General features: G+C 55.2%; 6 protein-coding genes across 6 annotated transcripts; 3 read left to right on the top strand and 3 right to left on the bottom strand.

Moving 5' to 3' along the window:
- Positions 1-2,302: 2,302 nt before the first annotated feature.
- On the bottom strand, positions 2,303-8,724 carry CABS01_00301 (peptidase family C50; the record flags this gene model as incomplete). The annotated part of the gene is made up of 2 exons (XM_060533683.1): positions 2,303-5,522; positions 5,573-8,724. 2 exons carry the CDS (start codon positions 8,722-8,724, stop codon positions 2,303-2,305), a joined length of 6,372 nt encoding a protein of 2,123 aa, XP_060406197.1.
- Positions 8,725-9,134: 410 nt separating this feature from the next.
- On the top strand, positions 9,135-9,832 carry CABS01_00300 (uncharacterized protein; the record flags this gene model as incomplete). The annotated part of the gene is made up of 2 exons (XM_060533682.1): positions 9,135-9,594; positions 9,660-9,832. The coding sequence occupies 2 exons, from the start codon at positions 9,135-9,137 to the stop codon at positions 9,830-9,832; spliced, it is 633 nt and encodes a 210-aa protein (XP_060406196.1).
- A 44-nt stretch (positions 9,833-9,876) lies between these two features.
- CABS01_00299 (Sir2 family protein) lies at positions 9,877-11,076 on the bottom strand (the record flags this gene model as incomplete). The annotated part of the gene is made up of 1 exon (XM_060533681.1): positions 9,877-11,076. One exon carries the CDS (start codon positions 11,074-11,076, stop codon positions 9,877-9,879), a length of 1,200 nt encoding a protein of 399 aa, XP_060406195.1.
- Positions 11,077-13,764: 2,688 nt separating this feature from the next.
- On the top strand, positions 13,765-15,362 carry CABS01_00298 (cation efflux family protein; the record flags this gene model as incomplete). The annotated part of the gene is made up of 2 exons (XM_060533680.1): positions 13,765-14,686; positions 14,761-15,362. 2 exons carry the CDS (start codon positions 13,765-13,767, stop codon positions 15,360-15,362), a joined length of 1,524 nt encoding a protein of 507 aa, XP_060406194.1.
- An 894-nt stretch (positions 15,363-16,256) lies between these two features.
- Positions 16,257-18,113, top strand: CABS01_00297 (D-xylulose kinase; the record flags this gene model as incomplete). The annotated part of the gene is made up of 3 exons (XM_060533679.1): positions 16,257-16,311; positions 16,372-16,814; positions 16,902-18,113. The coding sequence occupies 3 exons, from the start codon at positions 16,257-16,259 to the stop codon at positions 18,111-18,113; spliced, it is 1,710 nt and encodes a 569-aa protein (XP_060406193.1).
- A 692-nt stretch (positions 18,114-18,805) lies between these two features.
- CABS01_00296 (uncharacterized protein) lies at positions 18,806-21,208 on the bottom strand (the record flags this gene model as incomplete). The annotated part of the gene is made up of 4 exons (XM_060533678.1): positions 18,806-20,456; positions 20,516-20,876; positions 20,945-21,142; positions 21,202-21,208. 4 exons carry the CDS (start codon positions 21,206-21,208, stop codon positions 18,806-18,808), a joined length of 2,217 nt encoding a protein of 738 aa, XP_060406192.1.
- Positions 21,209-21,305: the final 97 nt, after the last annotated feature.

Below are 21,305 nucleotides of genomic sequence, written 5' to 3'. Positions count from 1 at the left end.
CAAGACGATTCGATCCGACCCCTTAATGCTCGCTCCGTTTTGACGTGCTCGTCCACGTCATTCCAAACAAATCAGATTCCGAGAGATGCCCGTTGTTTCTAGAGACAGGAATAGAGTCATCGGCGCAGAGGTTCGCTTCTCTGGATCCACCAATGGCAGGATGAGGCGGGCCTCTCTCTCCTCCCTCATCTGACCTCGTCGTTGCTCTATCGACGGTGGAGGCATCGCATCCGAGTCGTGGTTCCTACCCCTCCACCACCATCAACCTGTACATCTCATCTTTCAAGTACGGTAGTCAGGAATAGAAGCGGGAACATCGGCCGTTCCGTTTCGTGAGGTTGAGGAGGGGAGGGGAGTGTGGCATAGCCTCCTCGCAGCATCCAACTTCACCGATGAAAAGAATCTTGGTCCATGACGTTGTAAAACATAGTTACACACCACCACGGATCCCAAGATCTGGGTATCCCATCGCGGGATCTAAGGTAGAGTTTAAGAATAGAAAGAAAAAAACTCCGTTCGGTCATCCCGTCTTCCCGATCCAGGCTCCCGGGACGCAAACTTCTGGGACGCGACAAACTTCTGTGAGACTAAAGGGAGAAAGAAGGTATCCAATCGTGGAGCGTAGTCTATAGAGCGAGGTGAATGCTTGATACACGCGAGCGCCTTGCACCCTTCACGAGCCTGTCTTTTGCGTGAGGGGGCTTGTAATAGGCGATGCTATAGATATCCGACTCTCATTATTCCCTACTTCCTATCGAAACCTCTTTTACCTCCTAGATGTGAGATGCGTTCAGCCCAAGGCGAGAGGGATGCGAGCTTCGTTCGGTGCTCCTTCGGGATGGGCCACGTCTGCGTTTGTCGACATCATGCTTGCCGGTATCGAAGCCGTCTAGAAGCTGCCCGGGGATCCGGTTCGCTAGTCCATCCAAAAGGCGGACGAGAATAGTAAACAAGACTTGGTCCATGTCCCCTTTCTTCCCGTCCCGAAGCTTTCTCACGCGTACTCACGCTTCACCTCCCTCCCCCCTTTTCCCCGGGAACGTAGTCGAGAGGCCGTGAGAAGCTCATTCATCCCGGACCGTGAATAGAATCAAGACATGAGATGCTCAACATCATTGCTCAACACGGGAAGAGCACCATCCATACCCTTCCCACCCCCCACCCCCTTTTCCCCCGTCGTGGAGGTTTCATGAGACCATCTCCATGTGCCCTCCTCCCTCGGAGACATTTCGGGGATCAATACCAAAAGACAACGGTAAAGAGATACGGGAGAAAGAAGAAGAAGGGTGCAAAGGATACACAAGCATATCATCCCCGTCAAGCCGGGCACTCCCGATTCGGACCTATTCTCGTCTCCCTACCTGTGTCCACCCAAGTAATCGTACGTCAACATTGGCATCAACATCACGACACATACCCCAATCTCCCAGGACAACCCGTCGTATACCACGGCCAAGTTCAGGATTCATCCTCCCCTCTCTCCTCCCTTTCCTCGTTCCTACTTCTTCATCTCGCTCCACGTCCACTCTCCTCCCACCTCCCTCGCAACCCCCTGCCCTCTACACCACCCACGGAACATTCTCTTCACCGCAATCCCAAGAAACAAGATTACAAAAGACGACGCGGCGACAATAACCAGACGAGGTCCAATATCGCGAGTGACAGTATAGATCAAGACCCCCCTCCCCCAAAAACAACACCCACCATGTTCACCCCTCTCCCCCTCGCCAAGAACCTCACCTTCCCTTGCCTTCCCCAAGTCTTCCCTGGCCATTCACATCGATCCCCTCCATGGCATCCTACCCATACACACACACCCTTCATCTCCAAGGATGAAAGCTTCACCAACATACTCTCCCTCATACCTTCCCTCAATCACCTACCATACACATAGACAGACAGACGCGTAGATAGATGAGATCCACCGGCGTAACTGAACCCCCTCCCGTACCTCCTCCCGCACGCAACATCACACGGGAAAAAAGGGTCGGAGAAAAAAAAAAACTCTGCTCACATCCACAACTTTCCTCATCTCATTATCATAAGACACTATAGTTACGGCGGGAGGGACCAGTCACAATATCTCCTTAACCCCTGGGTGCCTGACTCCCGGAAAACCCGTCCAAGTAGACAATGACAACAGCAACGTTGAAATCTCCAAAAAACTCCACGTTCCAATGCAATGCTGCTCTAATGCTCCGGTTCTTCTCCCCAACCTGGAATACGACAAACACCAGACACCAGACTTGCCCTCGAGTCTTTCCCCAAAGTGACGCAGTCAACCAACAAACACCCCCCCCTTTCAAGCACCCTCGGCCTTGTCCTTGCCAATATACACCGGAATGCCGTATACACATACCGCGCCAGCCGTGATGTACCTAAATCGACAGGCGTCCCTAGCCCTGGCGACAGCCTCCACGAGCGACGCGTTCCCACGCCCGGTAGCCTTTGTCGTCTCCTTCTTCGCCTTGCTCTTCTTCTCCGTGGCAAAAAGTCCCTTGCCCTTGCCCTTCTTCTTCGAGCTATCCTCAACAAACGTGCCCCTTTCCATCAGTCCCCATTCCTCAAACAACCGGCCCGCATACCGGTCAATGTCCCTATCCGTCACGTCCCACAACGTGCCCACAACGGCGGGACACCCGGCGAGCATGTAGTTCCATACTGGACCGTGGCACTCGTACTCGCCGACGTTCTGCAGGGACGCCGAGCTACACCCCATCAGCAGCGCCGCAGCCTTGCATTTCTCCAGTCTGCGGATCGTCTTGCCTCGAATGTACTGCGCGCCGCTGCCGTGGCCAAAGTAGAGGAGTATGTCAGACTTCTTGAGCGCTCCCTCGAACTCGTCCTCGGTCGGTGTACGCGAGACGATGCCTGTCCAGGACTCGCACAGCTTCTCCTTGAGGGGCTTTTCGAAAGTGGCGAGAGTGTTCTTGAGATCAGAGCCGGGGTTCAGAATGTACGTGCCACCGACAGGTGATACAGTGTGTCGGTGGTGGGCCTTTTCGTCATCAGAATCTCGGGCCTCGCGCTGCTCTAGAAGTAGTCGACGCAGACAGGACAATGAGGGAACGCGAGAATACGCCAGACCCTCCGTGCATGGGAGTGATTCCCAAGGGAAGGCATGGAGAGCCTTGTCGAGGATGAGAATGCTGTGGGCGCCTTCCTCGGGCTCCGAAGTCTTGGCAGCGTTATGGTACGCCTGAAGAGCATCAAACGTATCCAAGACCATGGAGTCAAAGTCAATCTCATCGTAGGCGTTTCTCTCGCCGTGGAACTGAAGAATGTCCACGACAAAGTAGAGCAGATCGTTCAGAGGCTCCTCAAGATCGCTGTCCGGCATAGACGGGTCTCCCAGGCCAACGAAAAGATCGAGGATACGCGGCTCCAAGGTGATCTTGGGGGACTTGCTAGTCTTTTTTCCTCGCACCTGCCTGCGCGAGGGCAGATGCTTATCAAGAATCTTGGAAAAGGCCTTTTGGAACTTGGCGATGAGATCGGCGCGATGACGATGTTGGGAGAAGATGCCCTTGAACCCACCGAGCCAGACCTGCTCGACATTGTCGAGGAGATCCTTGAATCTGTTGTCCAGATTCTCGCGCTGAGCCCACCACGCTGATTTGGCCCCCTTTGCAGTGTAGTCACCAGTGTTGTGGCAACTCGCGTTGGTCGCCTGGATAATATCCATAAGCTCGTCGTGACCATGCTGGAAGTCGAACAGCTCGTCCTCGCCGTCGCGAGAAGCCACACGCTCCAGCGGTAGTCGTAAGACGAAAGGGCTCTGGCCTGATTGTAACTTGGTGATGCACAAATCCTTGCGGTTGTCGCTTAGCGCGATCGACAGGACACTCCACGCTTCAGGAATGATGTCGATGTAGTCACGCTGGAATTTCGCCATATCGTCAACAGTAACAATGCTTGCCCGTCTATCATCCTTTAACGTGAGAGCAAGCGGCCAGCCCGCCTCGCTGAAGCTGGCATTGAGGTGATCCGTGGCTACGGTGTTTCGCTCCCGTTTCCAAGTCAGATTTCGTGCAAACTCGACGGAGCAGGCGGCATATCCAAAGCCTCCCATGTGTTTGGGCGTCCGATGAGAGGCTGCCGATAGGAAAATGCCCGTGCTCTGAAGCAACGCAGAGATGCGACGAACCAGGTGTCCATTTCCTGAAATAGCAGCGGCAGCTTGAGCTTCCATGAGCTGAGCTTGCGCTTGTTCCAAAGTTTCGACAAAGGTTGCGTTTTCTCTCATCACCTTACGCTCGGCAGAGGTAGCACGGCCTTGCGCCTTTCGCGGAGAGGATGCCGTCGGTTGCGTCTTTTCCGTGTTATTTTTGTCGGTTGCGGCGTGGATGGACGGGTAAGAGATGGTTGATTCCTTCACAACCGAGAAGACTGAATCGCCCTCCATCTGCTTGATACCCTGTTCAATCAAACAAGTAGCCTCACCAATCTGGACTCGCAGAGACTCTCGCAAGCTGCTAGACATCTGCTTCGCCTCCTCGAGAAGCTCTGCTGCTGCTGCCCAGTCACCCTTACTAAGGTGGACAAGTGCTTTGTACAACAGCATGGAGGCTTTGAGGTCGGATGCGCTATCGTTTGCTGCAATGACAGAGGCCTTTGGAGCAGCAGCAGCAGCAGCAGCAGCTTTTGTCCTGGGCGCTGCCACTCTTTTCGTAACTCTGGTCGCTCTCGTGGCAGCTGGGACCGCTGGCTTAGTTACTCGTGTTCTGCGCGCAGCCGGTGCCTTGAGCGTGAGCTTTGCCATCTTACTGACCACCTGCTCATCGTTGACGCCAGTGATTGCGCCTCGGTTGCTGTTGTTTAAGGTTCCAAGCGTGACCTCGGCAAGCTCAAGGAGTAGATGCTCGTTCTCGTGGTCCTTCATCTCTCCAAACGAGGCACTCAGCTCGCAAGCCAGCTGGAACGCCTGACGTGTAGGCTTGACAGCCGTAGCCATGAGCTGCCTTGCTTCATTCAAGTAGCCAAGGCTCTTGTCGAGTTTGCAGGCTTTCAGCCATACCGAACCGATCCAACTAGCAGCCTGAGCTCTGTAGATGGAGGCGTTTGTGGCGTTGGCAACCTGGTGCGCCTTCTCGGCATAATAGACAGTCTCCTGAAACATTCCCAGGTGAGCGTATACGGAAGAAAGGTGCAGCATGGCTCTCAGAAGACCACAAGCAAGTGCCCAGCTGTCAGGACCGTCGGATAGCTCGATCAGATTTGTCGAAATGCCAGTCGATACAAGGCTTTCCTCCGCATCAGGAGAACCTTCTCTAGAGGTCTGCTTGGACTCTGCCTTGGGCACATCTTTCCAGCGAGCCTCTAATTTCGTCCAGTCCTGGAACAAGATTCGCACGCTCGTCTTGGCGTGAAACAAAGCATGCTGATATTCGCCCTTGTCCCAGTTAATTCGGGAAGAAAGACTAGCAGCTCTTGCCAAAAGCAACTTTCTTTGGAGCCTAGGAGCTTTCCTCACACTGGAAGAGTTTTCAAAGCTGGTCTCGCCCTGCAGCAGCATCTTGTGGCTGCCTATTGTTAGCTGACTGCCCTCAATCTTTTGGGAGATATGACTTACGCCGCGTCAGAGTTCTGGTTTGCCAGCTGATACTCAGAGAGGGAGATCTGAAGGTTTACGGCACCAAGGTCGGGATTGGTAGCTGAGGCCTCCGCGAGTTTCTTGGCTTTGTTGAGGATCTCTTCAGCCTTCTCGGAGTAACCAAGATGTGTGTATTGATCCGCGAGGTTACTTTGCGCCTGGAGAAGCAAGTCCGTGGAGGAATCGGAGAGCTTGGACGCGATGTCGGCACATAATGTCAAAACCGATAACAAGAATTCGTCCTCGCCCCTGAGTCTTGCATACTCGGCAATGGAATTGAGCTGCCTAATGAGTCCCTCAGTGTCGCTAACCTTGGATAGGAGATCGTTTTTGGTCTGGCACTGGTTGACAATCGAACGCCAGATACTCGTTGACTCTTCGAAGTCGGCTGTACGCCATTCTGTCTCTGTTGCAACGAGTGCCAGTGTAGACGAGAGACCGGCCTCGAGGTCGGAGACGTAATCAGCTAGACCAGCGTCATCGCCAAAGTTCCCGTCACGACAGAGCTGCAAAGCAGCCTCTGCCTGCTCTCGAAGGCTCTGAAATTCGCCTTTGTCGCCGATTGACATGGTAAGTAGCTGCAGCAACGTCCGAAGGCGGCGGACAGGAAAGCGATCGGGCGCGTAGATTCTCAAAAGAGCCTCGGTAACCGGGTCCTTAATGTCGTTAGGCTTGGGGTCGCTAGACGTGTTGAAGAGGATGAGTTGAATGATGCGCTCCAGGACCGCAGCCCGCTCAACATCCGCAAGAAAGAAAGTCCAATCATTCCACGATTGATCGAGCTTGACCATTGTACCTATTGTCCTTGACAATGTCTCGGCCTTGACGCTGGCGCTCCAGGCCACTGCAGGTGAACTCTCAGCCAAAGATGCAGCCACCGTGGACAATACTCCGTCTTCAACCATGTTCGTGCAAATGAGCTTCAGTGCGTCGCGAGCATCGTTGACTCGACCAGCCTGCTTACAGAGGTCCGCAAAGTACTCGAGTTTCGCTGTTGTCTGCGCCTTCTCCTTCTCCTCAGAGGATCGGTCCTTGACACAGTCTACAGATCGTCTCAGAGCTCGAAGAGGAGTCTTATCTCCGGGTTTAGACTCGGCGTGGCGGCGATACCAGTTGAAGAACATGAAGTAGAGGTGCGAGAGTTTGACATGGTAGAGGTTTGAGGCGTCTGCCTTCGAGAGAGCGATACTCGCGTCGCCTACAAGGTCCAAGAGAATGAGGCACTCTTGAAGTAGGCCGTCAAGCACTGTCCAGGTCATTTTGTTGTCGTCAAGTTGAGATTTGGCGACCATCAGGGCCGAGTCCAGGATTTGTGTTATCGAAGTAAGTAATAACTGTTTCCTCGACTCGTAGCGTACGAGATCTTTTGGGGAAGCGTCTTTCGTCGGCTGCTTCCCCAGCCATCGAAGGGCAAATCGGGGAAATTGGAGGACGAGGTCGTTGAGGAGTCCGTCTAAGCTTTGAGACTTATCCGTAAGTTTGCCAGCCAAAATTCCTACTGCCGACCTACGAGCAGCTGATAGATTGACCATGAGCTCTTCGAGTTCTGTGACGTCACCCTTCAGCGTCCCTTGGAGGGCGTCGTAAACTTCCTTCAAGTACGTAGACAGCGACTCCAGAGGTAAAGGTGTCTGTTTCCCGTATACAGCTACAAGCTGTGCGGCAACCGCGCAGCGCTTTGCGGGGGAATCGTTGGCTGGGTCCAGAGTCGCCTTGATTTTCGAAATCCATTCGGCTGCTTCCGTGAAATGGCGAGCAGTCTGAGCCACCGTTCCCAAAGCCTGGTAAATCACAACGAGTGGTGATTTTGAAGCGACCTTCGGCTCCAGGCGCTGACTCTTGACCATGGTGATGATGCGATCGAAAGCGTTGAGAGACTTGCGATATGCCCCGGCTGAGTCAGACTTGACCCTGCGAATATATGAGGTGATGCACCGAGAAAGTGGTGAAATGATGTCTTTGTCCACATCTGCCTTGTGGCCAGCCATGTGCCACCAATGCAGACGCGCCTCCAATCCCAGGGTTTGTAATTCCAGCGCAGTAGCCGGGGTGCAACTCAGACGGCAGTCCACGGCAACGTCATCGTCTTTGCTTGCCAAGCTCGGGGCTAGAGAGAGGAGAAGTTGTGAAAGGAGATCGAGCTGTCGCGCAGCCTTCGTCTTCGCTGAGGGGGACTCCTTGGCTGATTCCAGGAGGAGGTTGATCGGTGAAGTCGGATGGGAAGGGACCAAGAATGGCAACGCTGCTTCGATCGTTGCTGGTTTCTTATTTGCAGACATTAAGCGCAAGATCTGCATCTGAGTCGTGATAACCAGGCAAAGTGTCGGGCCGGAGAACTTGGCATCACCAAAGTCCAAGATTTCTGCGAGACCTTTGACTTTGGTGCTTGCCGCTGTTGTTTTAGCTGCTTTTGTCTTTGGTTTCGCTGAAGGGGCCATTGCGTCGATTCTTTGCCGCAAAAGCGTCAGCTCCCGCAGCGCATGCTCCTGGAGGTCTAGTCCGACGAGCTTGCCAACGAATGAAGATATCCCGCTCTCGAGTTGCAGGTCGGGCAGTTGCACTGCGCCAGAGGTATGAAGGGATCTCAAACACGCAAACGCAGCTCGGAGGCACTCTACCGTCGCAAGGCAAGTGACTGTGGGAATCGTCGTTGTCGCGCTTTTCGTGGGCTTCGGTGTTGTTGTGGGTGACGTCGAGGTTCTGTTGAGTGAACGTGGCTGCATCGGGGTCATGGGCATGGAGTTGGACCGCCTCAGGGGCCGTTTGTTTTGAGGCTTTCGCAGGTCATCGCCTGAATTTTGTCGTCGGCACGGGGTCGAAGGTTGGGTGGGAAGTGCAGGCTTGGATGCCTCGGTGAGTGATTTGAGGGCGACATTGATTATGTGCGCCGCCAGCGCGGCCTTCTCCTTTGTTGTCAGTTCCTCCTTTTTGCTCGCAGTCGCGGCCCCCCGTGCTGTGCCAGTGGCCTTCCCTCGTGTTGTCGTGGCCACTTTCTTCTTTTGCGCTGTCGATTGCGCCTCGGCCTCGGTCGCGAGAAGTTCTTTGAGTAGCACCGTGGTTGTTGATGTGCATGTTGCAGTCGATCCAGCCGCCGCCTTAACGGCGTCGACTTTGCTTTGTAACGTAGTCATTAGGTTGTATGTATCCGGGTCATAAGCGGCGTTTCGTCATGAAGTCTTTTATTCATGAAGAGGAAATAGGAAGTGTTTCCTGATCCAAACATGGGCAAATGGCCGTTTGTGGGTAAAGGTAGTTTGATGTGTGACTTCATGCTAGTCCACAAAGGCCTGCAGTTGGCAGTTGTCAGGTCTCGCTAAACAATGCCCCGGGTCGTTGCCCGGAGCAACCGCAATCCCGGTTCGGTCCGTGCAGCAGGGACCATCGATGCACGGGCCATCCGGAATTTGAGAACCGCGAAAGGAGCACTCTCGAAGCTTTTTGACTCCTTCCAGAAGAACATCCATTTCGAACACGACAGCACAGCGAAGACGACGTGTGTGTGTTACAGAGGTCGACTCTCCCCCCCCCTCCCCCGCCCAAAATGTCTCGAGTTGCGACACATAGGCTGTTTGCAGCACCTTCTTCGGGCCTCCGCGCCGTGGTCATTGCGCAAGCTGCGAATCGCTCCATTTACTTCCAGTCGCGATATTCAAGCTCCCTTCCTACGGTGGCCCAACTCGATTTCTGGAAGGGCCTCATCCCCAAGCCTTTCAGGTCCGAAGAGAAACTTACCGACGACCCCATGATCAAGCGAGTCAAGCCGAAGAGAAAGAAGGAATGGAACCCGGCCACGTTCTACATTGTCATTTTCCTCCTGATCGGCTCCATGTCCATCAACATGCTGTCGACGAAGCAGGCGTTCGAGGCGTTCTCTCGACAGGCAGATGTCCGCATCAGCGTCTTGCGGGAGGTGGTTGAGAAGCTACAGAGGGGCGAGACGGTTGACGTGGAGAAGGCGCTGGGTACGGGCGACGCTCAGAAGGAGTTGGACTGGGAGGAGTGTATGTTCTACAATTCACAAGCGCTGAAATCGCGTTGACGATGCTGACCACAAGTTTTTACTTAGTACTAAGAGAGATTGAGCGAGAAGATGCGTCGCGACAAAAGAAGCAGGAAAAGGCACGGCAGGCGGAGGCAGCAACAACGGCGGCGGCGAGTAGCAAAGCCGAAGCACAACCGACAGCGGCAGTGCCCGAAGCCGCAAGGCCATCGGCGCGGGGCATGTCGAGCTTTTTCTAGTTATGCAAATGGCAACGCTTTGGATTGGTACAAATCGTGGTGGTCTATGACAACATATCTTTGAACACGCCATGGTTCTCTCTTGGCGCTCCTACGGTCCCAATCTCACCCGAGGCAGCCTTTTGCAGCTGGCGCAGCTGCTCTACCAGCGCGGGAAGCACGACGTCGGTGGACACTTCTGTCCGCACTCCACGAACACCCGTGGGGTCCGGGTCTTCCACGGCGGAGATCTGGTCCTCGCCCCGTATGCCTCCGGTGTTCACCACCGCAATGGGCATGCCGCGGTCCAGCGCCATCTTGGCCAGCCGCCAGGCAGAGTACGTGGCAAGCGAAGTCCCCAATATGAGAAGCTTTCCGGCCCCGTCAATGGCCTCTTCGGCCGCCGTCTTGACGTCGCTCGGAATGCTCTCACCAAACATGACCACGGCGGGCTTCAATATGCCCCCGGAACTGGTGGATTTCCACGCACCATCGTGGTCGACTTCGACAACGTGCTTGGTCCCCTCAGGCGTGGACGGCGGCTTCGCGAGGCAGTGCGGGCAGGCCGGGTATCTAAAGGTGGTGTACGGCGCGCCTGGCAGATCCACGTCGCCGTCGGGGTTGGACTTAATGCCCTTGGCCTTGCGCTCGGCAGGATTCTCCGTGTCGAGCGCCCCGGAAGCTAACGCTTCGACGAGGAAGGCTGCCCAGGCCGGGTTAAGCCTCGCAAGCTCATCCTGGAAGACGTCTCTGGGGTACTCGTTCCTGCAAGTTACACAGACTGTGGATCGTAGATAGCCGTGCAGCTCTAATGTTGGAATGTCAGGATGAGCTGTTGAGTGAAATGAATCAACGTTTTGCGTGATGACGCTCCGAATCAGGCCCATGTGGCCCAAATCTCGGATGGCATAGTGACCATGATTTGGCGACGCCTTGTGAAGCGACGTCCAACCCAAGAAACTCCTGGCCCAGTACCGTTTCCTCGCCTCGTGGTTGGCGAGGAACTCGTGGTAGTAGATTGGGCGGTACGTCTTGTTCACGCGATACGTGCCATTGACGCCTCGGTAGTCGGCGAGACCGCTGGAGACGGATAGGCCCGCCCCAGTCAGTACGACGGTCGACCTCGGCAGGCCCTTTGGAGGCGGGGCCGTGAAGAAGTTCTGGAGGGCCGCGACAGCACCGGGGATGGTATTTGCGGTGCTTGGACGGACTGTGGGAGGGGCCAAGAGTTCCGTGTAGGGAATGCGCATAAGAGGTTTGCGCATTGGGGCGATGATGTTGCGTTGTTGTGGTTGAGGTTGCGTAAGGCCTATTCGGGATGTGGGAGGGAATTCCGGAGCCGCTTAAGAGTCTCGGTCAAGGGGGGAAGGTAGCTCCGGGGGATGTACGTGGACGCGGCGGAGGCTCAGCAGAAAGAGGGAGGAGAGTGTATGGGAAAGGGGGTGGGAGGAACTGGTTATGTGGACATGTTCACCCTGGCGTTGAATTTAAGAATAGAAGCGATCAAGGGACGGAAGGAGATTTCTGACAAGCGCGTGTTAATGGAAACGTTGCGACAGGCTCGAATTTCAAGCCGCATGGTTGAGTTGAAGGGGGCGATCTGATTATCAGTGGTCAATTCGTCATGATTCGGGGGGGAACCAGCATCCCAGCCGGGACTGCGAATCCACTGAACCCCACAAGATGACCAAGCCCAGTGTGGCTTGACTTGGTAGAGGCATCCGCTTAGGTAACATGGGTCCTTTAGAGGTTTTGCCTTGACACGGGCCACATCAGATGTCTGCGACAAGTGACCGTCCTCCGTCAGATTAGAGAGATGGATTCGTAGTCGTACGGAGTATTTGTATAGACTATCTGTAAGGAGAATCACGCTTGAGGTGTACGCTTGATCGGCGGTCTTTTGGGTTGTTATTTGAATAAGATTCTCAGGGGCATCTTGCGTGGCCTTTTCGCCCAATGACATGTCTGCTCAACCACACCTCCGGGCATGCAGCTCGAGGACGAAGTTACCTTCTGGAGAGAGACAGTCCGACAGTCATATTTGGGTCTCTACCGTGGTGGTTGCAGCGGACCATGTCCGTTACTGTTTGGTAGGCGGGACAGATGGGCATGCGTCAACACTTTGGATGGACCTACTGCGTTATGGATACGGACACAAGCCGATGGGATATACTGGATCCGTTACGATTCATGAGAGGAAAACCACCCGGAGTGAGAGAGAGAGAGAGAGAGAGAGAGAGAGAGAGAGAGAGAGAGAGAGAGAGAGGCTATTTTGCAGTTCCAGGTTCCATAACTTAGTCTACAAGGGGTTTGGTTGTGGGTGGGCGTGGCTGACGCATGTCGTGGCTTTCTTCAAGTACACTACGAAGTAAGGTACCTTGCTCTAAAGCGGGTAATGCATGGAGAAGCATAACGTGTACGAATCCTCGGTGTACGCAGTATTGACAAGGTAAAAAGACACTAAGCATTTTGGCACTGTACCAAAAAGTAAAGTTGCCGCAGCGCAAGGTTAAAAAAAGAGAAGAAGAGAATTCAAGCTTCTTCCCCATAGCAATTCCCGGCGGCGCCGTACGTACGTGCCACTGTCCACAGGTGCGACGAGACTGAACAAGTCAGTTTCGAAGAAATTTGCTGCCACCTACGGAAGGACTGGGGGTACGTAGCTTCGGAGCCCATTGAGTTCATGGATGGGTATCATGGGCTCCCCTTCTCTTGGCGTTCAAGTTGCATCCGTCAATCAAATGGAGCCAATTCACTCGACTCTCGCCTTGTGGGGAATGACCATTGGTAGTGATTTTCCATCCCACTTCACTGCTCAGTCTCTCCCATGACATGCCCGCCATCCCATCCCATCCCATCCCATGCTCGTCAGGCACCGTCTTTTAGCTCGGGTCGGTTGCTCGGTGGGGGATGGACAGGCACGTTGTAGGGGTACCCTTTACATCAGCAAACCAACCGAGCCGCCGCAACTGCACAGAGTACTGCCTCTGCAAGAATTGCAGTGAGAGTACTTGACATCTTGTAGGTAGTTTGTATCTGAGTAAGTATCCGTACTCGCACTCTGTATGCTACCTACCTGAGGTTCCTCTTTACTCCGTAGAGTCTGTAGGTCTTAGCCGCAAGTTGCAGCAGATCAGATCAACCAACCCGCCCTGCCGCTACGCTACCGCTACCGCCGCTGCCGGAACCCTCGCCTTGTCAGTTGGGAAAGTTTTGTCTTCCTTGCACCGAATTGCCGCGTTGCCTTTCTTTTCTTTTTGCTGGAGACACACACTTGACACAGTCTCGCACAATACTCCGTACATACACACACACACACACACTCACAACACACGCGCGCGCGCCTTTTTGGCACTTTGTGCTTGCTTTGCTTTCCACTACGTTTTGGGTACAGACTACAGTCCAGCCAGTCTCCAAATTCGAATTAACTCTCACCCCCCGTTCCTTACGCCGGCGTAGGCTGCACCCCAAGCCAGCCCCCAATTCGTTCCCGTAACCCTTTCCCTTCCTCCCATCCCTCCCTTGGGGTCCTTTCCACCTGGACCACCCGACACACCCACCCCTCCTCTCCTCCGTCCACCTTCCGTCTGCCGATCTACCTACGAAGTCTTCGTACCTTACTTACCGCACGGTACGGTTGTGGTTCAGTTTGGTGTGTCGCGGCTTTTCGGGCTGGGCTTGTCCTGTACGCGTCCCTGGCCTGCTTGCAATTAGACAACCCGTTATTCGTCCCCTCACCCCTTCCGCATCAATTAACCTTGACCCTGGTGCTTGGAGAGTGAGAGAGAGACTGCAGCGAAAGAGAAGGCGCGAGACACCTATCCGTAAGTAGCCACGCCTACGGAGTACACACTATCCATACACATACGCACGCATACCTTACACACAAACACAGCCGAGGACATATTGGTATTGGATCTTACCTTACCTTACTCCTCAACCCGGCCCCAGGCATGTCGACCCCGTCCAAGCGTCCCACGGCACTGCTCCGCCGCCTTTCCGCTGTGAGTGGGAGTGCGTGGGTGACGTCTCCAAGAACGGGAACGGGAACGCACACCCTCCTCCGCTGCCTCAATTCTGCCTACCCCTTTAGGCCACCTCAACCACATCCAGCTCTGCGCCGCGTCTCCCTCCGCGTCTATCAAACATCCAGCCCGGCCGCCTCTCCCTGCGATCCCTACTTAACCCCCAGCGCCGCCCGCCTCCACCTGACCACTTCTGCTTCTTCCCTCCCTCACCTCACCAACACCTTGACGGCTGCGAAGAACTCATCCCCTTCATTACCAGCAACTGTCATCATGTCTGCCACCACCACTGCCACCATGACCGCCAACCCGTCTCAGTCTCGCAAGAGCCACAGCCATCACCACCATCACCACCACGGCCACGACAATGTCTACCTGACCTCGGCCAACAAGAACGACGCCGGCGTGCGCATCACTCGCATCGGTCTCTACTCCAACCTCGGCATGGCCTTTGCCAAAGGCGCCGGTGGCTACGCATTCGGCTCCCAAGCCATGATTGCTGATGCCTGGCACAGTCTGACGGACCTGGCATCCGACGTCCTGACACTGGCCACTGTTTCGTGGAGCTTGAAACCCCCGACCGAAGCCTTCCCCACTGGTTTCGGCAAGATTGAGAGTCTGGGCTCTCTGGGTGTCTCCAGCATGCTTCTAGGCGGTGGCCTGTTCATGTGCTGGAGCAGCTTGATCACCCTCCACGCTCACCTCTTCCTCGACCCTGCTTCTGCAGCAGAGGCCATTGCCCACGCTCATCACGGCCACAGCCATGGTCATGGTCACGCTACACCGAGTCTGCACGCTGCTTGGTTGGCTCTCGGAACAATCGCAATCAAGGAATGGCTGTACAGAGCTAGTAAGCGCAATCCCCCCTAATCCTTTTAGGCCCGAGTAGCTGCAAGGAACAAAAGCTGACAAGGAGAAAAACAGCCATGAAAGTTGCCGTCGAACGAAAGTCCTCTGTCCTCGCCTCCAATGCCGTTCACCACCGTGTCGACAGCTGGACCGGCATTGTCACACTGCTTGCTATTCTGGGTGCAAACTTTTTCAAGGATGCGACCTGGCTGGATCCCGTTGGTGGCCTGATGATTTCTCTCCTCGTCATCAAGGCTGGTGCTGAGAACACTTTGTCTTCCGTGTACGAATTGGCCGACCGCGCTATTGATGACGAAGTCAAGGGAGATGTCCAAAAATACGCCCTCCGAAGCCTCTCTGATGTCACCAATGGCCACGAAGTCGATGTTCGCAACGTCTCGGGTGTCAAGTCCGGTCAGAACTACCTTGTGGATATCGACTTGGCTGTGCCCGGAGCTTGGTCTGTTGAGGCTGTCCGAGAAGTGGAGGATCAGGTCCGAACTCTGGTCGGTGCCAAGGTCCGTGGTGTGCGAAGGATCAAGGTGCGCTTCGTTCCGAAGGAGGCCGACGTTGCGCGCCCGTTCGACGAGTTCATCCCCGGAGAAGCCAACCGAGAGGCTAGCGAGGAGGCCGACGACCACAGCCACACCAACGGCAATGGTCACAAGCACGACTAAGGCAGCCCAGTCCTATGTACAGTTGGAGGAGGAGCTTGCCATTCACGACGAGATACCCTTGGTTTTCCTTACCATTTCTGGAAGCGTGGTCAACCCACCGTCTTTTGTCTTTTTTTTTTGCCGGTCTGCAGGGGGGTATTGCTACGTATAGAGAACATTCTTGGAGAGAGTCCTCCAAGGCATCCATTTGCATCAGGGCGGCGTTTAGGGAGGAATCACAAAAGGCCAGCCACAGGCCGGTCGTACCGAGAGACTTGTTTTTATATATCTCTCATCTGCTCAATAACAACAGATTTGCTTTGTATTGAACCATGTCTACTTTTGTATCAAGGTGTTTATGAGATCACTCGTCGTTAAAAATGCCCGTCTATCCTGACCAATCTCGCAAGTGCGTTCTACGCAGCGGGACCCTTAGACGCGGCAGTATGCAGGGCGGCAGGGCGCATAGAGCACGGGACGAGCTATTCCCGACCCCCGAGTCGAGGGGACAAGGCTGCATTGGCTTCCGCCAAGACGTCACACGATCATTGGCGCGCCTATTCGTCGCATCAGTCTCGAACTGTACGATTGGCCCGCTCGCTTTTAGCCTGAATTGCCACAAGGCTGAGGGAACCATGCAACCTGTCCCAAGTGCCCCAAAGTGACAAGTGTGCCCCTCCATGCCCACACACCCCACGTCAACGTGATGTACAAAGTAGTGGGCAGCGGTCAACTTTTGGTCCCAGATAACCGGATATTCTGTGTGTTTCGTTTTTCTCCTTTTTCATATGACGATTGAACCAGTTCTTTGCTTGTTTGGACAAATTTGAGATAGACACGATACTTAATTAACTTGCCCCCCCTCTTCCCGCGAGTGTTGTGCAATATCTCTCATCTCACTTCCCTCCTCCCATCATGAGTTCCGGTCCCTTGTATCTCGGGTTCGACCTGTCGACCCAACAGCTCAAAGGTTAGCCAGCCCATCTACGTTCCATCCCGCTCGAGTCTATAAGATCTAACACCATCACAGCAATCGTCGTCCAGTCCGACCTGACCGTCGTCTCCGAGGCCAAGGTCGACTTTGACGCCGACTTTGGCAAGCAGTATGGCCTGCGCAAGGGCGTCCTGACCAACGAGGCCGAGGGCGAGGTCTACGCGCCCGTCGCCATGTTCCTCGAGGCCATCGACCTCGTCCTCAGCCGCCTGTCCGCAAAGACGCCCATGGACCGCATCAAGGGCATCAGCGGCTCGTGCCAGCAGCACGGCAGCACCTACTGGGGCAAAGAGGCCGAGGCGCTTCTGAGCGGGTTGCAGTCCGACAAGCCGCTCGTCGAGCAGTTGAAGGGGGCGTTCTCGTTCCCCTACGCGCCGAATTGGCAGGATCACAGCACGCAAGCGCAGTGCGATGAGTTTGATGCCAATTTTGGGGCGGCGCAGCGGTTGGCGGAGGTCACTGGCAGCGCTGCACACCACGTATGTCCCCCTCCTTCTGTTCTCCAGCTTTATCTTGTAATCGGACGTCGTATGAGTGATTTTTACTGAGACGAAATATCATGGTAGCGCTTCACCGGTACGCAAATCATGCGCCTCCGCCAGAAGCGCCCCGAAATGTACGCCGCCACATCCCGCATCTCCCTCGTCTCCTCCTTCCTCGCCTCCGTCCTCCTCGGGTCCGTCGCCCCCATCGACATCAGCGACGTCTGCGGCATGAACCTCTGGGACATTCCCGCGGGGAACTGGAGCGAGCCTCTGCTGGAACTCACCGCCGGCTCCAAATCCGGCGCGAGCGACCTCCGCGCCAAGCTCGGCGAGCCGCGCCACGACGGCGGCGGGTCCATGGGCACTATCTCGGGGTACTTTGTCCGGCGGTACGGCTTCAGTGCGGAGTGCCAGGTTGCCCCCTTTACGGGCGATAACCCAGCTACGATTCTTGCGCTGCCGCTGAGGCCGATGGATGCTATCGTGTCGCTGGGCACGTCGTCTACGTTTTTGATGGTCACGCCTGTGTACAAGCCCGATGCGGCGTATCACTTTTTTAACCACCCGTGTACTCCTGGGCAGTACATGTTTATGCTGTGCTACAAGAACGGCGGGCTGGCGCGCGAAAGCGTGCGGGACGCCCTTCCCAAGCCTGAGGGTGGTGACCCGTGGGCCAACTTCAACAAGGCCGTGCTCGACACGCCGCCGCTGGATGCGCGGTCCGAGAAAGACAACGCAAAGCTGGGGTTGTACTTTGACCTCCCCGAGATCGTGCCGAACATCAAGGCCGGCACGTGGCGGTACACCGCCAAGCAGGACGGGAGCGCCCTGGCCGAGGCCTCGGAGCCGTGGTCCAAGGAGACGGACGCGCGCATCATTGTCGAGTCGCAGGCCCTCTCGATGCGTCTGCGCAGCCAGAACCTCGTGCACAGCCCCGAGTCCGACCCCAAGGTCCCCGCGCAGCCGCGACGGGTTTACCTCGTCGGCGGCGGGTCTCTGAACCCGGCCATCGCGCGGGCCGTGGGCGACGTGTTGGGCGGTGCGGAGGGGGTGTACAAGCTCGACGTGGGCGGCAACGCGTGCGCTCTGGGCGGTGCGTATAAGGCTGTTTGGGCGCTTGAGCGGGGCGAGGGGGAGACGTTTGACGAGTTGATTGGGAAGCGGTGGAGGGAGGAGGGGGCGATTCAGAAGGTTGATGGGGGGTATAAGGAGGGTGTGTTTGAGGGGTATCAGCCTGTTGTTGGGGCTTTTGAGGAGATGGAGAAGAGGATTTTGAAGGTTGCCCACAACTGAGGGCGTCTAGGTTACGGTGTGAGTTGATGGGGAATGGGTGATGAGAGGGTTTAGATTGATAGATGATGAGAATGAATGAATGTGTTCCTACTACTGGCGTGTTTTATCATGGTGAATTCCCGACACTGGGTTAAGAGACGGGGACGGTGTAAGACTTGCTGCGAGAAACCTGACATGCCTCGGTTCAACTAGGCATCAAGTCGCCGTTCACAAAACATCACATCACAAAACATCACAGAGGACAAGTCATCAAGTGTACAATAATGCGTTTGTCCTGGTATTATTTAGGCACTGGTCCATGCAAGCCAGGTCCCCTTCCTCCCCTCCAACCTCAGATCCCTCTCCAAACTCTCAAAACTATTCCTGTTACCCCAGAAAGTTTGTCCTAGCCTAGCGGGTTCCAAATATTGAAATGAAGAAAAAGAAGAGACTCTGTGCAGTTTCCTTCCCGTGCCGAAAGTACCAAATCCATGATCCGCATGAGAAGAATCGTTCCTTCGTTATCGTTCGTTCGTTCGTGATGAAAAGGGGTATCATCCATCCATGAGAAGTAAAAAGAAAAGCATCAAAAAACAGGGGGGTTGTTCCATCTTTGCTAGGTCTCCAACCAAAGGGAGGGAGAACAGAAAGTGCAAAGGGAAAACCAAAGAATGAAATACACACAAAAGAATGGAGAAGTAAGAGTTTGCTTCTTAGAACAGAACCATCAGGCCCAGCACGAAGATGGCGAGCCAGGTGGTGCAGCCCTTGCAGCCGCCCATGATACCCTCGGCATGCTTGTTTGCGACGCCAGAGACGACGACCACAGTGCTCGTGCTCTTGGGCTGCTCGGTGGCAGTCGAGGAGGACAGAGTGGGGTAGTGGTAGGTCGTGGGGACGTGGCGGGTAGACGAAGTCATGGCGGTACCGTTGACGAAGGGGGGAAGGGTGCTGGGGGCGGTGGGGTGCATCATGGGAGTGCCCGTGATGGTGATGGTGGTGTTCAGCGTGACGGGGACCTCGACCACAGACGTGGCGGTCGCCGTGACGGTCGTGTTCTGGACCTCGTGGGAGATGGAAGTCAGAGACGAGGTGCTGCCGCTGCTGCTGAGGGTCGCGGTGGCGGTGGCGGTGACATTCTTCCAGACGGTGATGAGCGAGGTGAAGACCTGGCCGCTGACCGTGGTGGTGTAGGTGCGGACGACTCTGGATGCGGAGGCGGTGATGGTCTTGGTCTCGGTTCTGGTGGAGTTGAAGGGGCCAGAGAGCGAGGATGAGGTGCTAGACGACTGCTCCGGGTGGATGGTCACTGTAGCCATGCCTCCAATCGTGACAGTCTGGGTGGCGCGATCGGTGAGGTAGATCGTGGTGAGAATGGACTCGACAGACTGGGAAGAAGATGACTTGGAGGAAAGAGCACTGGAAGGGGAGGCAGTGACGGTGACGATGGAGGTCTGGGTGTGCGTCTGAATATCGGCCGAGTGCGACGAAGAAGACGAGGCACTGATGGTCTTGAACACGTTGGAAGTAATCGTCTTGGTCAAGACGACGGCGTCCGTAGCGGTAGAGGCCTGGGCGCTTCCGGAAGAGGCAAGGGAAGTAAAGAGTGGAGTGCCGGCGTGGCCGAGCTGGGAAGAGACAGTTGTACCGTGTCCAATGGAGACGATGACGGTCTGGGTGGCCACCTGGGTGACGACAATAGTCGACTTGGAGGCGGGACCGAGCGTAGAGGAGGTCATCTCGCTAGAGGAAGAGCTGCTCATAATAGGGCTCGTAGTAGGGGGGTACAGGCTGTCAATCGTGACGGTGTAGGTGACCAAGATGGTGTCGGTAGCCGTGGAAGGGGAGACCGAGGCGGTAGAAGAAGACATCTTGGCGGAGGAAGCCTTGGAGGTCTTGTACTGAACGCTCGAAGAAGAGCTGGCAGCGCCGGGAGTGAAAGTCTCGGTGACGGTGACGTAGACGGTGTGGTCTTCCACCTCGTGGGAGCACTGGGCCTGAGTAGTAGAGCTCAGGGGGGCTGCGGTGACGTAGATGGTGGACTTGATGATCGTCGTGGGAGTGACCGTGGTGGTTGAGGAGAACTCTTCAGTAGAGACCAAGGGACCGCCCTGGATCGTGGTCTTGCGCGTCTGGGTCAGGGTCTTGGTCAGGAAGACCGAGGTGACTTCAGGGTGAGAGCTCTCAGTAGGGAACGGGCCCACGGTGGTCACGACGATGGGAGGCGCGTCATCAATAGAAGACGTGGACTCGATGACAGACTCGGAGGACTCGGACGCGGCGTTGCTCTGGTGGGCAGTGGCCGTGTGGTACGCAGTCTCAGTGACAGAGGTGGTAAGAACCTTGGTGACGACTGGAATGGACCTGGAAAGGGAATGAGAATTTTGAACTTTGGAAGTAGAAAGAATGGAAGAAGAACTTACTGGGTGACAACAGAAGAGCCGGGAAGAGTAGTGTTGACAGGATCGGCAGATGAGACAGTGGTACCCATGGGAGACTTGTGGAGGGTCTGGGTGAGAGTCTTCTGGACGTGGGTCGTGATCGTGGTGTCAACAGAGGTGGTCTTGTTGTTTCCAAGGAACTGGGTAACGGTGATGGTCTCATCGGCATCATCCTCGCAGAGAGTGAGAGTGCCAGTGGTAGCCAGGCCAGAGAGAGTCGAGTTGATGCCGTGGGTCAGGGTGCCATTGAAACCGTGGACATTGTAGTTAATGCCGGCGAAACGAGGGACAATGTGGGAGTCAGAGGTGGGAACCTGAGAGTTGGGGGAGCCGCGAGTAGCAACTGATGAGTTCCATTGTTAGCTCATTGTCAAGAGAAAAATGAGAAGATGCGGAAGAGGGAATTCTTACAGTGAATGCCGATGGCGATACCACCGCCCATAAGAGTGGCGATGAGGATGGCAAGACTGATGAGAATGAAGGGATCAGTCTTGCGGTAGGTGCTCCAGTCCTTCTGCTGGCGCTGGATGGCGCCCTCGGTCACAGTGAGGTCGTCATCCTCACGGTAATAACCGCGGTGATCGCGATAGTCGTTGTTAGGACGCTTAGCTGTTTTTTGTCAGTAAAATGATTTTTTTGACACCAAATTGAAAGGATGAGAAACTTACGCATCATGATGGCTAGCGAGCGTCCGTTGAGCTTGTTCTTGAACAATGACTGTATCTGTGACTTTGTCAGACTATGAAATGGGAAGAGAAAGCGACTTTCAATT

The sequence above is a fragment of the Colletotrichum abscissum genome (assembly GCF_030869225.1).
Source record: "Colletotrichum abscissum strain IMI 504890 chromosome Unknown Scaffold_1.1, whole genome shotgun sequence".
Classification (NCBI taxonomy): Eukaryota; Fungi; Ascomycota; class Sordariomycetes; order Glomerellales; family Glomerellaceae; genus Colletotrichum; species Colletotrichum abscissum.
This window is presented reverse-complemented; position numbering and strand designations above follow the sequence as displayed.